The sequence below is a fragment of the Mus caroli genome, unplaced genomic scaffold (assembly GCF_978045245.1).
Source record: "Mus caroli unplaced genomic scaffold, Mus_caroli_1 scaffold_20, whole genome shotgun sequence".
Taxonomy (NCBI): Eukaryota; Metazoa; Chordata; class Mammalia; order Rodentia; family Muridae; genus Mus; species Mus caroli.
The window spans coordinates 58,127,059-58,146,264 of NW_028227275.1; the positions used below are offsets into that span (position 1 = coordinate 58,127,059).

The following is a 19,206-nucleotide window of genomic DNA, read 5'->3' on the forward strand; positions in this document are numbered from 1 at the left end:
TGTATCTATAGTCTTGAACTTATTCTTTTTCTACCTCCTACATGCTAGGATTATAGGTATACACTATCAGTGTGATATGTAGAGGATCAAACCCAAGGCTCCTAAATGCTATGCAAGCACTCTGTTATCAACCTAGCTACATTCTTAGTCTGTCTGTCTGTCTCTCTCTGTCTCTCTCTCTCTGTCTCTCTCGGTTTTTTGGATTTTTTTTCCCCCTGAGACAAGGGTTTCTTCATATAGCCCTGGCTGTCCTGAAATTATAGAACAGGCTAGTCTTGAGTTCTGTCTGCCTCTGCCTCCTGAGTGCTGAGATTAATAGTGTATCACCGCAACCTGGCCCTCAGTCTTAACTTGAGATTGTGTGTGACTCTGTGTGTGTGTGCGTGCGCATGCACACGTGCACTTATACTCTCAAGACATCTTTTTTTAAAGACTTATTATGTATAAGCACACTGTAGCTGTCCTCAGACACAACAGAAGAGGGCATCTGATCTCATTACAGATGGTTGTGAGCCACCATGTGGTCGCTGGGATTTGAACTTAGGACCTTTGGTAGGGCAGTCAATGCTGTTAGCCGCTGAGGCATCTCTCCAGCCCCCAAGGCATCTTTATCCACTAACTCAGTGGTTCTCAACCTTCCTGGTGCCATGACCCTTTAATACAGTTCCTCATGTTGTGGTGACTCCAAACCATAAAATTATTTTGTTGCTAGTACATAACTGTAATTTTGTTGCTGTTATGAATCATCTGATATGCAAGAAACCCTACATGTGATCCTGCCAGAGGGTCTTTTGACACCCTCTCCCCCAAGAGGTTGTGAGACCCACAGTTTGAGAACTGCTGCATTAAGCCATCTCGCTGGCCAGCCTTTAATTAAAATTTTTTTTTAATTTCCATTTTATATGTATGGGTGTTTTGCCTGAATGTGTGTATGTGTACCATGTGCATGCCTGGTGCTGGCAGAGGCTAGAAGAGGGTGCTGGATTGCCTGGAGCCCGAGTTACAGATGCTTGTAAGGTGCTGTGTGGGTGCTGGGAACTGAGCCCAGGTCCTCTGGAAGAGCAGCCCTTGTCTCCTAGCTGCTGACATGTCTCCAGCCCTCCCTGAACCTCCAGTAGGTCTTTGCAGTACAATACCTCTCTTAGCACTTGCTGTGCATGTTTCTCTAGTGCTTGATTCACACTGAACTTTGTCACATGCCACATGTTTTCAGCACCATAGACCCAGGCTGGCACTGAGCTGCTCCTGTGGCATTCTTACTGTCTCTGCCCAAAGCTGCTAGGTTATGCTTTCAATGACTCAGATGCTGGCTGCCACTCTCCTGCATCCCCATTCAGCATAACCCGACGTTCTGCAGGGGACAAGGCCTGGAGTGACCTTGGCAGGTTTCTCTGTGAAGCCATGATGATTGCTTTGCAGCTCACCAGTGCTCTGAGGGATCTGGTGGAAGCCATGATAACGGCACATGTGCCCAAACCAGTTTGCTGCCAATGTCTGTAAATAAAGGTACATTGTCTCTGCCAGGTCCAGTGGTTCCTGTACGTGTGGGCCACTCTCAGGCTAGACGAGAGCTGGATGGTTGGTTACAGAGCCAGCAATGTCTGCTTCTGGTCTCAGAGTGTCATATGTGGTCAGTTTAGAAATCCTCCCTCATCCCACTCACCTGCTCACCCTCTTCACCACCGACAGCAGGTGTTGGCCCTCCACTTCCAGGAAGGACAGAGTGCCCTTGTCTCCCGTTCCCAGGTCAGGAGAGGGTCCAGACGGATGGTTGTGAGAGGATGCTAAGTCCCCAGGTGCTTCCTCAGCGTGCCGCAGTCTGCAGATTTGCTTGCCCACTCTCTCCTGGATGTTAGAGGAGATAACCTTGGTCTCTACAAATGCAGCACGTATTTCCATGGAGTTCTGGGCTCCACTGACCCAGCCCTGCCTGTGCTAAGGAAATGGCGTTCTTACCGACTCTACCTTCCCGGAAATCCTGAATGATCCTGGAGCTGAGTCTACTGCTTCTTGCTCTGTGCTGTCTCTGACTCAGGCAGCATGCCTCCTGGGCACAGGCTGGGCATCAGGGTCTCTTGCTTACTGTCATGGTCAGGTCTCTGTGCCCTTTGGCATTGAACAGAGCTTCAGGGATCATTTCAAGGAGACTGGATTTTCCATGATCTTTTCTAACTGGGTCCTAGAAACTATTCCTGCTGTTGGGTCTGTATTTGGAATCAGACCTTTGCGGTTGGAGCCAGGCAAAACTGCTGCTCTCCGGCTCCTCTGAGCACCACCCCCTTCTCCCCACAGCTGTCTGTCTGCCCAATCAGTTCCGGTGCACCAACGGCCAGTGCGTCCTCATCAAGCAACAGTGTGACTCCTTCCCCGACTGTGCTGATGGGTCTGATGAGCTCATGTGTGGTGAGTGGTTTCAGGCAGCCCCTTGAGTGGGCGGGGTCTGGTGTGGAGGTTGGGTGGAGCTGCGGAACCTGAGGCACCTGGGAGGCTCATTTAGTGAGTGGCCTCCTTTAGTTTCTTTCTGTTGGTGGAATGAAATGCCCTGACACAGCAACGTGGGGAGAAGGGGTTTGTTTGGGTTCACTTCTAGGTTACAGTCCATCCTTGTGGGGAGATCCAGGCAGGAACTGGAAGCTGCTGGTCACATCCGTAGTTGGGGGGGGGGGGGGCGGAGGAAGGGATGCATACCTACTCATCAGCTCTCTTTCTCTTCTCATATACAATTTAGGGCCAAAACTCAGGTTCCCATGTACCCACAGGCTAACCTGATCTAGACTGTCTTCCAAGTGATTCTAAATTGTGTCAAGTTGACAGAAACCATCAGAGAGAGGCAACAGCTAGAATGCAGAGAGTGAACTGTGGAGCTTCCTAATGGGGTGGAGTGCTGGCAAAGCCAGACGTAGAGAGGTTGGCCTGCTTGGGAGTTTGCCTCCCCGTGAGCCGTTGGCCTCAGACCTGAGTAGCAGCCACACTTTTGCCACTGGGACCCTACTTGGTACAATCTGCTCTATAGCAGAAGAGACCTGAGATTTCATGTGCCCCAAGAAAAATGAAGTGTATATATTGTACATACATGCACATTTATACATATGCCATAAATATCCCTTGGATAACATTGACTGATACCCAGGAGTGTAGGTGTTACTGCTGGATGGTGGGTGGTCGGGGCAGTCAGGGAAAGCTTGCTAGAGGCTGTCAATGGAGACAGGAAGGAATTGGAATTCAGAGAGATATGATGCTTTGCCGCCTGTGGCTACTCTATCCACTGCATGGGAAGCAGGGCTTGGCCCTCGGCTCTGGAGAGGAGGGCGTATGGGAGAGGGTGTTCCCCACGGACTCAGACACCATCTCAGGTTAGACACTTTGGGCACCAACTCTTAAGTAGCCTGGCTCAGATGTCGGAGTTAGGGTTGCTGATGTCCTCTGTCTTTTGCTAGGCAGGGGCCTCATCGGGTGAGGTCAGCACATGGGCTGCCATAGGCCTGGTGTACTTGGAGACACTCCCCACACTTAGGCCCTGTCCTCTGAGGCAGAAGGTTTTTTTTCCAGCTCCTTCAGGTTGTGGAAGGAATGGAGCTGATGTCTGTGGGACTGTTGGTTCCCAAAATGAATACACTTTTGCCAGCTGAATCAGAGACGTGTCCTTCTCGTTCTGGTGGCCTTGATATAAGGGCTCTGCCCCCAATAGACCCCTGTAGACTGTTACCCAGCTGCTCACACCTAATTCCAGACCACCCATCCCAGCTCTCTTCTACCATGACACAGGCTAGGGAATACTTGCTGCCAACCTCCGCCCAGTGCACTGTGGGCAATGCCATGAGAGCATGGCTCAGGGTCACTGGAAAGGAAGCAGGGTTGGCCAGGCAGAGAAGACAGGTGAGGGAGCCCCCTGGCAGGCCCAGGAACAGCGGCAGTGGTCCCAGAGTGAGCCAAATCCATGTCCCCAGCTCACCTGCTACTCCTGCAGCTGCTGGGGTTTGGGCAAAGGTAGCCCTTCTAGGGGTCACAGCATGTTTCCCGTGGGAGGTCCTCCCCTAGGGATTAATGTGAGCGATCTATCCCTACCCAACAGAAATCAACAAGCCACCCTCTGATGACATCCCAGCCCACAGCAGTGCCATTGGGCCCGTCATTGGTATCATCCTCTCCCTCTTCGTCATGGGCGGGGTCTACTTTGTCTGCCAGCGTGTGATGTGCCAGCGCTACACAGGGGCCAGTGGGCCCTTTCCCCACGAGTATGTCGGTGGAGCCCCTCATGTGCCTCTCAACTTCATAGCCCCAGGTGGCTCACAGCACGGTCCCTTCCCAGGTGAGGAGCCTGAAGCATTCACTCTGTGATGGAGGTGGTTTGGTTGAGTTGCCTAAGAAGAACCTGGAGGGTCACCCACAGAAATACAGTCTTCCAGGGGTGACACTTTTTTCTTCAAACCCTGTCAGCAGCAGGGTGTGCCCATTTCCATGCCTCTTGAGGATGAAAGTACCTGTTTCCTCTGGGGCCACCATGAAGACTGCCCAAACCTCTGCAGCTTTGTCCTCCCCCTCCCCCTGGCCTATTCTGTCACTAAGCCTCGTTAGTTCTGCCATGTCCAGACCTGATTCTTTGTAGGGGTAGAAGGCAGGACTTGTCAGGGGCTGCGACAGCATCACTGTCCCAGGATTCTTGGGATGCCTGGCCTCTGTTTGTGTGGTATGTTCTTCACTCAGCCTTCCCGAGAATTTCTCTGAGTCTGAATGCTTTCTAGAGACTTGGATAGCTTGCCCTGGTATAGCCAGAAACCCAGATCTGCAGGAGGTGATGATACATGACTTACCCGAGTAGGAGTTTTGTGGGTGTTGGGACCCAAGCTGGGCATTGCTCATTCTGACACGGCCTGTCCTTTCCCACAGGCATCCCGTGCAGCAAGTCCGTGATGCGCTCCATGAGCCTGGGGGGGGGGCGTGGCAGCGTACCCCTATATGACCGGAATCACGTCACTGGGGCCTCATCCAGCAGCTCGTCCAGCACAAAGGCCACACTATATCCGCCGGTGAGTGAGGCAGGCAGGTGAATGGATGGTAGTGGGAGACTCTCCCCTCAGTGCTGACTCCAGGGACTTCCTGAGTGGAAGGCTTTCTAGAGCTAGCGATTCTTCCAGCACCCCAGAGAAGGGTGCTGAGTGATGACCCCCACTTCTCACTCGTGCTATTGTTTTCTGTGTAGGAGGGGGTGACCTGTGGCTATTGAGATGGTCGACAAAACACAGATACAGAAGGGGATGTGGCTCAGTTCTTAGGGTGCATGTCCCAAGGTCTGTGTTCCATCCCCTACACAGGATAGTGGGTATAGAGATGGAGGTAGAAGGATGTGGAATCCAAGGTCATCCTTGTTTACACAAGGAATCGGAGGACAACCTGAGAGACATGTCTTTCTCTCTCAAAACCCAAAATAACAACCTGGTGTCAGGGCGCACACTTTTAATTTTAGCCCTTGAGAGGCAGAGGCAGGAGGATTTCTATGAGTTCAAGGCTAGCATAGACTACATAACAAGTTCTAAGACAGCTAAGGCTACATAGCATGACATTGTTTAAAACGAACAAAACAAAAGAAAAATCAAAGACAAAACTCAGAGAATAAAGCAAATCAGAAGCAGAGCCGTCGCCGCGAATTCCGGCTCTTCCTGACTGTCACCGCGAATTCCGGTTCTTTCTGACTGTCGCTGCGAATTCCGGCTCTTCCTGACTGTCACCGCGAATTCTGGTTCTTTCTGGGACTTTCTGGCATCCAGGCGGTGGTCTCGCCTTACACCTTGGTCTTTGATGCCTTGCTGGGCCTGTCTAGTCCAGGTGAACTTAACTACACTGTTCCTACCAGGAATATCTGTGATCCCCACCGTGGCCTTGATTTCTTGAAAACTGATGGTCATCTCCCAAAGGGAGATAACCAGGCAGCATGGGTTTTTGTGCTTAAATATTCTCTGGAGCTTTCAAATCTGAGCTAGGGTGAGGGGCCGGCTCTCCCAGCCACACTCTGCAGGGAAAGCATTGTAGAGAGTGACCGTTTAGCCCTCTATGAGTGAGGAGATGCCCTCCCTGAGGCACGCTGAGCCTCGTTTCCAAGAATGCAGCCCAGAGTAGCATGCTGCACATACTCTGTATATAATGTTTCTCCCATACCCACGGGGACACATGCCATTATCTGCCCGATTCCCTGAAGGGGTTCAAAAATATAGATAGTGCCAGACATAAACATGCTGGCTTTTCCCTGTGCACACAGACCTGTGGTCATTTCATTTATATATTAGATCCAGGAAGAAGTTTGTGACTAATAATAAGCCTGAATAATCATAACAATATCCTCCAGTAGGTAATATGAATGTAACAATCAAGATAGGGCTAATGGGATGGTTTAGCAGGGGCAAGGTGCTTGACAACACCTGCCAACCTGAGTTCAGTTCCTGGGACCCACATGGTAGAAGGAGAAAACCAGTTCTCTCAGGCTGCCCTCCACCCTCCCCACATACTATGGCATGTGCGCTGGCCCCCAACGAATAAATTGATGTAATTTTTTTTTTTAAAGAAAGAGTCAAGACAGATATTAGCATTTTCAGATCTAGGTAACACACCGTAGAGGGCAAAGCCACAGTGGGGGCTATTAATAGTGGGTGTCCTTGGAGACCTTAGTGCTTAACTGCATGTTCTGTAAGCACTTTGCCTAGCCCAGGTCTTGCAGCTTACACAAAGGCAAGGACAGCCCCTTGAGCTTCTTCCAGGGTCTCCCTAGGGAGCCTCACATTGCCAAGGGTTCCCCTTGCCCCTTGGGGTACCCCTTGTTTGTGTGCTGTCATTTCCTTATCACGCCTCCCCTTATCCTGGGCGGATGTGGCTGAGGACAGTGTTATCTGTGGTGACAGGACAGGAGCTGAGTCTTCTGAAAGTTCCGGAGACATCTGGAGTTTAGAACACCCCACTGTTTTTGTAGTCACATAGCGATCTCGGCTGGCAGAGTGGCTCAGAACTACCTCTTGTAAGTTAAAGTCCTGCACTCGGTGCTCTGAGCATAGTCACAGGTCTGCAGAGCTGCACATGGACGTGGGATCCCCAGGAAACCACGGACTCAGCTCTTCAGAAGCTCCTAGCACGGGATACAGATGCTAGCTAAGTCGAGTGGGACTCTAGGAGGTGCGTATGCCTGGGAGCTCGCTCTCTGGGCATTATTATTGTATTTTGAGATAGGATCTGTTCCACCATGGCCTTGAACTCATCTTTCTGCCACAGTCTCCCTAATACCTGAGATTACAAGTGTGCACCGCCACTCCTGACTTTTATGGGAGGCTTTTTATGTAAGCTTGGAGTCATAATTTATGGGTTTGTAAGGTATGAACTTAATTTTCTCTAAGAAGGAAGTGGTTTTTTAAATTTTTTTTAAACCTCAGTTTTAGGTCATTGTGAATTTATGCTCAACCCCAGGGGATAATACCTCCCACCCGTTTCTCACATGGTAAAAAGCCACATACATGCAGTCTAGAAGCATAAGCAGGACCTAGATATGATCCTGCAAATGTGGATTTTAACAGCTTACACACGTGCAGGTTGGCACTCTAGCTCCGGATTCAGCCCCTAGTACCACACATAGAGAGAATAGCATATTGAGTCTAGTTGCCAGGACAGTTTACCTGAGCACTGTGGCTCATGCCTCTACTCCCAGCACTTGAGTAGCTGACTCTGAGAATTGCCATTCGTATGAGGCCGGCCTGGGATAAATGGTTAGAGCCTGTTTTAAGAATAAAATTTAAGCCGAGCATGGTGGTGCACTTGGGAGGCAGAGGCAGGCGAATTTCTGAGTTCGAGGCCAGCCTGGTCTACAGAGTGAGTTCCAGGACAGCCAGGACTGTACAAAGAAACCCTGTCTCAAAATAAACCAAAAATAAATAAATAAATAAATAAATAAATAAATAAATAAACCAAAAATAAAATTTAGCAAATCTGTGTGCACCTTTAATCGGGTACTTGGGAGGCTGAGTTCAGTGCCAATCTGGTCTGCATAATGATTTCCAGGCTAGCCTATTTTACACAGTGAGTTGGAGGTTAGCTTGGTTTACATAGTGAATTCCCGGCCAAGGCAGGGCTACATGGTGAGACATTGCCTCAGATAAACAAACAAATACACAGATAAGTAAATAGGACCAAGTGAAGTAAAACAGTTGCTCCTGAAGAGCCTGCTCTGAGCCTGGCATTTGATGGTAGCAATGCTTATCCAGCCCCTGTGTGGCTTGTGCTCAGTGTGCTCAGACATTCCACGTTAGTGCATCCCTAGGAAGAGTGTGCGTGGTGACCACAGCCTGGCTTATTCCTCAGTGGATGTAGATGAGATGCCTGTTTCTTCCTTGTCACAGGTGGGTCACTGGGAGCTGTCCCAATCTTAGTTCCTCAACCTTGGTACCTATCTGGGTGGTTTGTCATTTTGATCTCTTTTGCTAGAGGGAACAGTTCCCCTTCCTGCCAGCAGAGGGCCACACTTGCAAGACTGCTGCTGTCAAAACACAACTAGTCTAGTGTAGGATTAAAAATACGGGTCACAGCCAGGGCGGTGGTGGTGCACGCCTTTAATCCCAGCACTTGGGAGGCAGAGGCAGGGGGATTTCTGAGTTGGAGGTCAGCCTGGTCTACAAAGTGAGTTCCAGGACAGCCAGGGCTATACAGAGAAACCCTGTCTTCAAAAAAACAAAAAACAAAACAAAAAAAATGTGTCAGTTCGAGGCCAGCCTGGTCTACAGAGTGAGTTCCAGGACAGCCAGGACTACACAGAGAAACCCTGTCTCAGAAAACAAAACAAAACAAAACGTGTCACTGTGAGGAAATACCTGACACAAACAATTTAAATCGGGATGGGGGTGGGGGGAGAGTGGTTTATTTTGGCTCATGGGTTCATGGATTCAAAGGTTTCAGCCTAGAGTTTTTTGAACCAAACATCATGGTGGTAGGAGATGGGGTGGAGGGCAGAACTGCTTCATGAGTTCAGACTAGAGAGAGAGGGGCACAGAAAGGAGCTGAGGCTAGGTCTTCCTCAGGAACCTACTTCCAAGTAGGCTCTGTCCTCCTTTTTGCCACTTCAAATGCTTTCAGACCATGTTTCATCTACCATTGATCCGTTGACTAGATCCTGGCACTGAGGATCTGATCAAAGACATACTTAGAGGGGTCTGTCACGAAGCCCCCAGAAAAGCACATCTCACAGTCCAGTTTGTTGTCTTCCCATCACAGTCAGGGGTGAGTGACAGTGTGCACAGCCTCTTGAGAGGTGGGCCAGTACTTCTCCCTCCTTGTCCAACCTCTGTATTGGTTAAAGCTCCAGCAAGGACTTGGGGCATCTTGAGTAGGAGCCAGGTCACAGGGAATGGCAGGAGATACAGGAGTGAAAGTCAAGTGCAGTCAGTGGGAGGTATCTGAGGGGAGCAGAGAGAGAGGCACACAGCCTCTGCAGAGAGACCTACTGCTGCTGGGCTCAGGGCTAATGGGAGTGCTCTTGCTGACACTGCCCCCTACTGGCCAGCACAGTAATGCTGAGAGGGACGAGTGCATCCGGTTGAAAGCACTTTGGTCTCCATGCCTCTGACCACCACCACCTTTGGGGAAGATGGCTGATGCCACCCTCTGCTTCCTAAGTTTCACTAGCTCTGGAAAGGTTCTGGGGACCACAGGCAGAGAATAGAGCCCCAGACCCCAGGCTGGCAAGCTGAATAAATGATTCAGCCAGGAAACGCTTGGAGTAACCCCTGTCTCCCTCTCTCTCCTCAGATCCTGAACCCACCCCCGTCCCCAGCCACAGACCCCTCTCTGTACAACGTGGACATGTTTTATTCTTCAGGCATCCCGGCCACCGCTAGACCATACAGGTAGGAGTCTGTCCTCACCTTCCCTGATAGGGAGAAAGGCCTTGTCTCCGCCTTCCTCCATGTGTGTCCCATGGGCTCTGTCTATGCTCTTTGCTTCTCCTCGCTGGGTTTGTAGAGTGCTGCTGAGTGTGAGCTCAGTGCTGGTCTTATATCAAGTGAATACATACATAATGGGCTTCTCCATTGCTTGAGACACCTGGAGCACGGCCTTGAAGGAATCTAGAAAAGGATTCGCTTCCCCCCACCCCCACCCCACCCCCAGTGCTGTCTCCCTGCATGGAAACGAGTGCTTAGGCCCCAGGGCTCAAACTCCAGGCTCTGCTGTGTCTCGTCTCAGCCATGGCCCTGGTCAAAACCTGATTAATGTAACCTCCATTAGGATGATTTTTCAATTGTGTGTGTGTGCCTGAAGAGGCCAGAGGCATCCCCTGGAGCTGGAGTTACACACAATTGTGAGCTACCTGATGTGAGTTCTGGGAATCGAACTCTGGTCCTTTGTAAGAACAATACATGTTTCTAACCACTGAGCCATTTCTCCAGCTACAGGGTGATTTTTGCTCCTTTCTTAAGACAGTGGCCTATCTGAGCTGGAAACCCCAAAAGCTGGCTCAGCCAGACTCCAACCCGCAAGTTACCTATATTGGGGTTCTCAGACCAATTCTCCTGAGTGAGAGTGGTGTTATGAGCATTCCTAATATTGGGGTGATGCAAATAGCTAACTCTTTTTCATAAGGTCCCAATGATATTCCATCAAAATTCACACCAGAGAACTAGTGAGTCTATTGGTCGGTTTGTCTTAGAGGGGTACAGTGGCCCCTGCTCTGTGTCCACCACAGATGCCAGTGGTATAGATGGAGTTTTCCTTTAGGAAATCGTTATGAGTCCCCAGGCCAAACAACTTCTAGCAAAGGTGTATACAAATGGCCAGGAGGTGAGTGGGCGAGTCACTGGTGTATACAAATGGCCAGGAGGTGAGTGGGCGAGTCACTGGTGTATACAAATGGCCAGGAGGTGAGTGGGTGAGTCACTGGTGTATACAAATGGCCAGGAGGTGCGGTGGGTGAGTCACTGGTGTATACAAGTGGCCAGGAGGTGAGTGGGCGAGTCACTGGTGTATACAAATGGCCAGGAGGTGCAGTGGGCGAGTCACTGGTGTATACAAGTGGCCAGGAGGTGGGGTGGGCGAGTCACTGGTGTATACAAGTGGCCAGGAAGTGCGGTGGGCGAGTCACTGGTGTATACAAGTGGCCAGGAGGTGGGGTGGGCGAGTCACTGGTGTATACAAGTGGCCAGGAGGTGCGGTGGGCGAGTCACTGGTGTATACAAATGGCCAGGAGGTGAGTGGGCGAGTCACTGGTGTATACAAGTGGCCAGGAGGTGAGTGGGTGAGTCACTGGTGTATATAAGTGGCCAGGAGGTGAGTGGGCGAGTCACTGGTGTATACAAGTGGCCAGGAGGTGCGGTGGGCGAGTCACTGGTGTATACAAATGGCCAGGAGGTGCAGTGGGCGAGTCACTGGTCTATACAAATGGCCAGGAGGTGAGTGGGCGAGTCACTGGTGTATACAAATGGCCAGGAGGTGGGGTGGGCGAGTCACTGGTGTATACAAATGGCCAGGAGGTGGGGTGGGCGAGTCACTGGTATATACAAGTGGCCAGGAGGTGGGGTGGGCGAGTCACTGGTGTATACAAGTGGCCAGGAAGTGCGGTGGGCGAGTCACTGGTGTATACAAGTGGCCAGGAGGTGGGGTGGGCGAGTCACTGGTGTATACAAATGGCCAGGAGGTGGGGTGGGCGAGTCACTGGTGTATACAAATGGCCAGGAGGTGGGGTGGGCGAGTCACTGGTGTATACAAATGGCCAGGAGGTGGGGTGGGCGAGTCACTGGTGTATACAAATGGCCAGGAGGTGGGGTGGGCGAGTCACTGGTGTATACAAATGGCCAGGAGGTGCGGGTGGGCGAGTCACTGGTGTATACAAATGGCCAGGAGGTGGGGTGGGCGAGTCACTGGTGTATACAAATGGCCAGGAGGTGAGTGGGCGAGTCACTGGTGTATACAAATGGCCGGGAGGTGAGTGGACGAGTCACTGGTGTATACAAATGGCCAGGAGGTGCAGTGGGCGAGTCACTGGTGTATACAAATGGCCGGGAGGTGAGTGGGCGAGTCACTGGTGTATACAAATGGCCAGGAGGTGAGTGGGCGAGTCACTGGTGTATACAAATGGCCAGGAGGTGGGGTGGGCGAGTCACTGGTGTATACAAATGGCCAGGAGGTGCAGTGGGCGAGTCACTGGTGTATACAAATGGCCGGGAGGTGAGTGGGCGAGTCACTGGTGTATACAAATGGCCGGGAGGTGAGTGGGCGAGTCACTGGTGTATACAAATGGCCAGGAGGTGAGTGGGCGAGTCACTGGTGTATACAAATGGCCAGGAGGTGAGTGGGCGAGTCACTGGTGTATACAAGTGGCCAGGAGGTGGGGTGGGCGAGTCACTGGTGTATACAAGTGGCCAGGAGGTGAGTGGGTGAGTCACTGGTGTATACAAGTGGCCAGGAGGTGCGGGTGGGCGAGTCACTGGTGTATACAAATGGCCAGGAGGTGCGGGTGGGCGAGTCACTGGTGTATACAAATGTCCAGGAGGTGGGGTGGGCGAGTCACTGGTGTATACAAATGTCCAGGAGGTGGGGTGGGCGAGTCACTGGTGTATACAAATGGCCAGGAGGTGAGTGGGCGAGTCACTGGTGTATACAAGTGGCCAGGAGGTGCGGGTGGGCGAGTCACTGGTGTATACAAGTGGCCAGGAGGTGAGTGGGCGAGTCACTGGTGTATACAAATGGCCAGGAGGTGGGTGGGCGAGTCACTGGTGTATATAAATGGCCGGGAGGTGAGTGGGCGTGTCACTGGACTGTCAGGTGAGGGTTAAGTGTTCCTCTCCAGCCACTTCTTCTATCAAGGAACATCTGTTAACAGGACAGCAGGTGATGGGCTCCGGTATGCAGGCACAGCTGATTTGATGAACTCACATCCTATGACAGAGTGGCCCCAGAATGTACTGGAGAAGCAGAATACTGTATACTGCTGTGGTTGTAGTAACTAGAGAGCCTAGGGTCCAAGGGTGGTTATAACTAATGGGCTACCCTCTAGGTACTCTGGCCTCAGCCCCAGGGAGCTACCTGCTAAGGCCTGGAAAAAGGGCAGGGCCCTACCCACAGGGCTGGGTGTGTGTGTGTGTGGTTGCAGTGACCACACAGCCTCTCTGTCTGAGTCCCTGATATACTGGGTCTTGCAGGGTGTCCCTGCCTGCCATCTAGTGGCCGTTTCTGGGAACTTTTGCACTGGACTTGTCCCAGGCTTGCAGCCCCTTCTTTGTGCTACTCAAATACCTGAGTAGCTGCTGGTGTCAAAGTATAGCATGCAGCCTGCACTGCCAACCTGAAGTTGTCACTAACTCCGCAGCCCTGTCTACCACTGCCCCCACAGTGTGACCGCAGCATGGTGGGTCCAGTCTCTGAAACAAACCATGATCCCTGCCTTGGTGAGTTCAGGACACAAGGCCTGACACAGAAATTCCAGGACTAAGCCCGGCGTGGTGGCGCACGCCTTTAATCCCAGCACTCGGGAGGCAGAGGCAGGCGGATTTCTGAGTTCGAGGCCAGCCTGGTCTACAAAGTGAGCTCCAGGACAGCCAGGGCTATACAGAGAAACCCTGTCTCGTAAAACCAAAAAAAAAAAAAGAAAAAAAAAAAAGAAATTCCAGGACTCTCCTGGATACAGGCAGCCATTGGGAGGCTGGGGCACATCACCAACATCAGGGTGCTTGAGCTTAAGACTGTTCCAGAGCCACATATTCTCAATGGTCACGGGAAAGAAAGAACATTGTACATAATAGCTATTAAACCCTTTCTCCAGTAGGCTTATACGCTTCTAGCGTGCACCACACAGAATCTTACTTCTTTACAATTCTCTCTCTCTCTCTCTTTTGTTTTTGTTTTTGTTTTTTTGAGACAGGGTTTCTCTGTATAGCTCTGGCAGTCCTGGAACTCACTTTGTAGACCAGGTTGGCCTCGAACTGAACTCAGAAATCCCCCTGCCTCTGCCTCCCGAGTGCTGGGATTAAAGGCGTGTGCCACCACTACCGGCTTTACAATCCTCTTAAGAAATAAGGCTGGGGCTGGGCACATTACTTGCTATGCAAGTATTAGAAATGACGTAAAAGACCACACATGGTGATGAGCTCTGAGACTCCCTGCGCCTGAGGCAGAAACAGGATGATCCTGGAGCTCATGGGCCAGCTGATATAGCTAAATTAGTGAGGCCCAGGCTCAGTGAGCGCCCCTGCTGCAAAGGATAACCTGGAGAGTGATAGAAGAAGACACCTGAGTTCAACCTTTGACTTCCATACATGTGTACACACACATACACACATCACACACCACACACACCCCAAAGCAGGGGTGTTTGCTTTTGAGAAAAACAAATTTGGAGGTTAAGTGAGCAACTGCCAGTCAGCCAGCAGGTTCTGCTGACCTGTTGTCTGGAAGGGGACTAGGGATCTAGTTCTAACCAAGCCCTGGCTGGGGAGGCAAAGAGAGAGAGCCCTTAGGCCACCCAGCAGACCTTCTGCCTGTAAAAATTGCTAAGGAGCAGCAATTTTTGTTGTTGTTGTTTTTTCGAGACAGGGTTTCTCTGTGTAGCCTTGGCTGTCCTGGAACTCACTTTGTAGACCAGGCTGGCCTCAAACTCAGAAATCCGCCTGCCTCTGCCTCCTGAGTGCTGGGATTAAAGGCGTGCGCCACCACACCTGGCTCAAGGAGCAGCCTTGTATACACGTGGCTAGGCACACATGTGAACTTCTCCTTTGTTCCTTCTAGGCCCTACGTCATTCGAGGTATGGCACCCCCAACAACACCTTGCAGCACAGATGTGTGTGACAGTGACTACAGCACCAGTCGCTGGAAGACCAGCAAATACTACCTGGACTTGAATTCGGACTCAGACCCCTACCCACCCCCGCCCACTCCCCACAGCCAGTATCTATCTGCAGAGGACAGCTGCCCACCCTCACCAGTCACTGAGAGAAGCTACTGCCACCTCTTCCCACCCCCACCGTCCCCCTGCACGGACTCTTCCTGACCTCGGCCGTCCACCCCGGCCTTGCTGCCTCCCTGTAAATATTTTTAAATATGAACAAAAGAAAAATATATTTTATGATTTAAAAAATAAATATAATTGGGATTTTTAACAAGTGAGAAATGTGAGCGGTGAAGGGGTGGGCAGGGTTGGGAAAACTTTGTACAGCAGAGAAAATATTTATAAACTTAATTTTTTAAAACATACCTGCCATTCCTTTGTGCCTCGTGAATATTTGAGTATTGAGCCTGTTCCCAAAGAACAGATTTCACCCCACTGGATGACCGCTGGGTGAGCATGTTCCTGGGCATGGCTGTCCTTCTATCAAGCCACCTTAGGCAGAGAGAGGCTGTGACCTGACCTGTACAGAGCATCGTTCACATGCTGCTCAAAGGCTCAGGGTGTTTCCCATTTTGCACTGCATGTTGTGTTCTTGGGCTACAAACTGTGTTGGCATTCTGGCTCATCCTGGTGCCAATCATAAGGGCCAGAGGCCAAGGTAGCCTCTGACCATCCCACCTATTTAGACCCCATTGGATGGAGCTATGAATTTGACTCTGCCAGACTGTAGTTGCTCTGGTCATGTCATAGACAGTGCCTTTTGTTCCTGGAGGCATCCAGTCAGCAGAACCTGAGGTCTGTCTACATGTTCATCTGGGCGGTATGGAATCCTGGTCTCTGTCCTGGGCAGGGGTCTCCTGTCTGACAGGTGATGAAGTGTCATGGATTGAGGAGAGTGGGTGACTGACAGTTGAAGGGGGTAGGCAATGTCCTGTCACATCAGCTTCAAGCTTGATGGAAAATGTGGCGTTGGAGAGAAGTCAGAATGACCACACTCAGTTTTGGGTGTGACAACACCTGAGAACTGAAAGGAAATCTAGAGGCTATGGCCTGCCAATGGAGTCCTGAAATGGAATTCTTGATCTATTCCAAGGGGGCTGGAAATGCAGAGCAAGGTAAAAGCGGCTGAAGGAAGGAAGGTCTGTAGGAGAGAGGACTAGGGGCTCCAGGCACTGCTTCACTAGAACATACAAGAGTTGCTGTCCTGGCTGAGACTTATCAGGAGCCCCCCAGGATGATGGTCAGACCTGGCGATGACAGGCAGGCTGACTTGCAGGTTCAGCCACTGACAGCTTAGTCTGGGGTAAAGGCCTATCTATGGGTCCTCTATAAACAGAGGCAATTGTGAGTGGATCTGATTGACACTTGTCACTGGTGGTTCTCCTAAGGGTTCTGTGAAACAATGCCAGGGGAGACTGTCCCCAGCAGTGATGATCCTTGATAAAACAAAGGTTGTGACCTACTAAAGCTCAGAGGTAATAGGCAGGTCTAAGTGAACCATTGAGTTTAATAGAATAACTCAAAGGACTGGGAGTGATTCAAAAGCAACTATATCACTAAGAAGCCCAATTCAGCATGGGCCACAACTCCCTGATACTGCATCTCTGGAGCTCAACTTGGAGGTAACTGCAGATTGGAGCATCTCTTCTTAGCAGCCATTATTAAGCTTGTATAGCTTTTGAGAGGAACCTTCCTGAGGCTTGTGAATTTTGTTTACTTCTATGCCTTGTAACTTTCCTGTCCTTCCTGAGTCTTAGATTTTCCTGGTGTGTTCCTGATGCAGAACAAGGCAAAGGGAAGAAGTGCTGTCCAGTCATTGCCGCTGGTCTCTAAGGTCAATTTAGTCAAGGTCTCTTTTAGAGTTCTATTTGTCCTTTCTACCTATCCTGAACTCTGAGGTCTATAAACACAATGTAAAATTCAATTAATCCCCAGTTGGATGGCCACTCCCTGACTTACCTGGGCACCAAAGGCAGGTCTGTTGTCAGACCCACCTTAGGTATTTCGTGGAAAAATTTCTTCTAGGATCTTCTTAACCACAACATTGGCAGTTTCTTTTTTCATTGGGTAGGCCTCCACCCATCTTGAAAAGGTGCCTATAAAAACTTCTACTAGGAAGCTGCTTCCATCTGTGTACCATTTTGGAACACCTGGCTATGGCTGGTTGCATAGATCACTTCGGATCCCAATTTCTTCCACAAGGATGTCCACACAGCAGTAAATGGGCGAGGAGTTGTCCGTTTCAGGCAGGAAGGTAGCAGGGTTGAGGATAGCAGGAGGAGAAAACATGACCCGTTCAGTCAGCAACAGACTCTGGTAGTGGGTCATCCAGGCATTTGTCATCCATTGGTCTGGGGGCTGGCAGATAATGCTTTTAAGAGAGTGGGGGGCTACCACAGTTATTTGCTGTCCCAAAGTTAATTTGTTGGCATCATTAACTAGTAAGGCTACTGCAGCAACAGCCTTTAAACATGTGGGCTATCTGCTGGCCACTGGGGTCCAGCTTCTTAGACAAATGTGTCACGGGCCTCTTCTATGGTCCTAGAGCCTGAGTAAGAAGAACTCTGGCCACCCCTGCCCTCTCATCAACATAGAGGATGAAGGGTTTGGTTAGATCTGGCAAAGCCAAGGCTGGTGCAGTCAACAGGGCCTCTTTAATATTTTCAAAGGCTCTCTGATGTTCTGATGACCATCTGAATTCTCCACTTTCTTTGGTCAGGAAGTACAAGGGGGCAGCCAGTGTTGTAAACCCAGCTATCCAAAGTCTGCAGAACCCAGCGGTGCCCAAGATTCTCTCACCTGTCTTGGAGTAGCCAGTGCCGGTATTTGAGTCACAGTCCTTTCTCTTTGCAATAGGCACATTGGTCCTTCTCTAAAGTCTTCTGGATGGGTCTTCTTCCTCCAGGTCTAGGTTCCTTGTTGCCCAGGTACCCTGTCTGTCTATTCTCAGGCCTGTTCCTTCCTTTACTCTTCCCTACTACTGCGGCCAAAATCCTGTCTTCCATCCCTTTTATTCTCTCTCTCTTTCTTCATCTCTCTCTTGTGATACACCTTTTCTGCCTCCTTGACTAAATTTTGTAAAGCCATGGCATGTAATCCTTCTAGTCTCTGTAACTTCCTCTTAATATCTGATGCTGACTGCCCTATAAAAGCCATAGCAACCGTGGCTTGTTGACTCTCAGAGGTTGGGTCAAAAGGAGTATAGCGTCTATAAGCTTCCATCAATCTTTCCAGAAAAACAGACGGGGGCTCAGTAGGGCCCTGCATCACCTCTCTTACCTTAGCCAAATTGGTGCAGCGTCTTGCCACTCCCTTTAGATCAGAGCCCGGCGGTAAACTGCCAACGTCTCCCTACCTTGAGCCGTGTTGTTGTTCCAATCTGGCTGGTCTAGAGGGAACCCAGCGTTAATCTCATTAGGTAGGTTGGTTGGGACTCCATTCACTCCAGGAACATTTTTCCGAGCCTCCAGGTGAATGCACTCTTTTTCTTCAATGGTAAACAGAACCTGGAGGAGCTGCTGACAATCATCTCAAGTGGGTTGATGAGAAAACATAAGAGACTCCAGCCGTTAGGCTGGTTGGATTCTCAGAAAAGGACGCATGGTAGGGTCTGCAGAGATTGTGGGTACGCAGGCAGGTCGCCTACAGCTCACAAAGGAAAAGCAGAAGTGGTGGCAGGAGCTCCATCTGCTGGGGGACTCTGGGCTCATCAGCTCTGGGTCCTAGCTGCAGATCCTTTGGCTGTGCCAGTGGTCTCAGGGCCGCAGAGAAGTGGGACCCAGCAGGGGTAGAAGATAGGAGCTTGTGGGGAGCTGTGGGTTGAAGAGGAGGCTCCATTTAGAGAGGAACCTTTTGGTTTCACTTTCGTTTGGTCTCAGGGCTGCATGCGCTCGCCCAGGGAGTGGGAGCAGCTGAAGGAAGCGCACCTTTTCGCTGCCTGCCTCCGCTGTGCCGACCCACTCACATGCATGGGAGCAGCGGGGAAAGGGCTCCGAGACGCGCATGGAATCCATGGTTTGATTTATGGCGGTGAATTCTGGATGAGGTAAGGCTGTTGATCCGAGTGGGACCCAGGTCCACTCTGAAAAACAATGGCTTTAACTTCAAAGATAAGAGCCAAATCAAAAGTCCCCTCCGGTGGCCATTCTACATCAAAAGCCATCCACTCGGAGGCGCAAAAAGTCTGCCAAGGTCCCTTCTTAATTTCTACTGAAAGATTATGGGCCCTTGATCTAACTTCAGTCCAGTGGTCTAAAGTCAAACTTAGGAGGGGGAGGTCGTTACAGTCTGTCCTATCGTCCAATATCATGGAAAACATAAAACAAACACAAAAACCACACACACACTGACAAATGGACACACAA

At 50.6% G+C, this 19,206-nt stretch overlaps 1 protein-coding gene across 1 annotated transcript in view; it reads left to right on the forward strand.

Moving 5' to 3' along the window:
- The window catches only part of Lrp5 (LDL receptor related protein 5), a 106,737-nt gene extending 91,595 nt beyond the window's left edge, over positions 1-15,142 (forward strand). Inside the window, exons 19-23 of the mRNA XM_021152534.2 lie at positions 2,293-2,403; positions 4,073-4,309; positions 4,888-5,027; positions 9,775-9,872; positions 14,743-15,142. Coding sequence (XP_021008193.1) covers positions 2,293-2,403; positions 4,073-4,309; positions 4,888-5,027; positions 9,775-9,872; positions 14,743-15,004 — 848 coding nt within the window. The 3' untranslated portion in view covers positions 15,005-15,142. The remainder of the gene's footprint in view (positions 1-2,292; positions 2,404-4,072; positions 4,310-4,887; positions 5,028-9,774; positions 9,873-14,742) is intronic.
- The last annotated feature ends 4,064 nt before the right edge of the window (positions 15,143-19,206 follow it).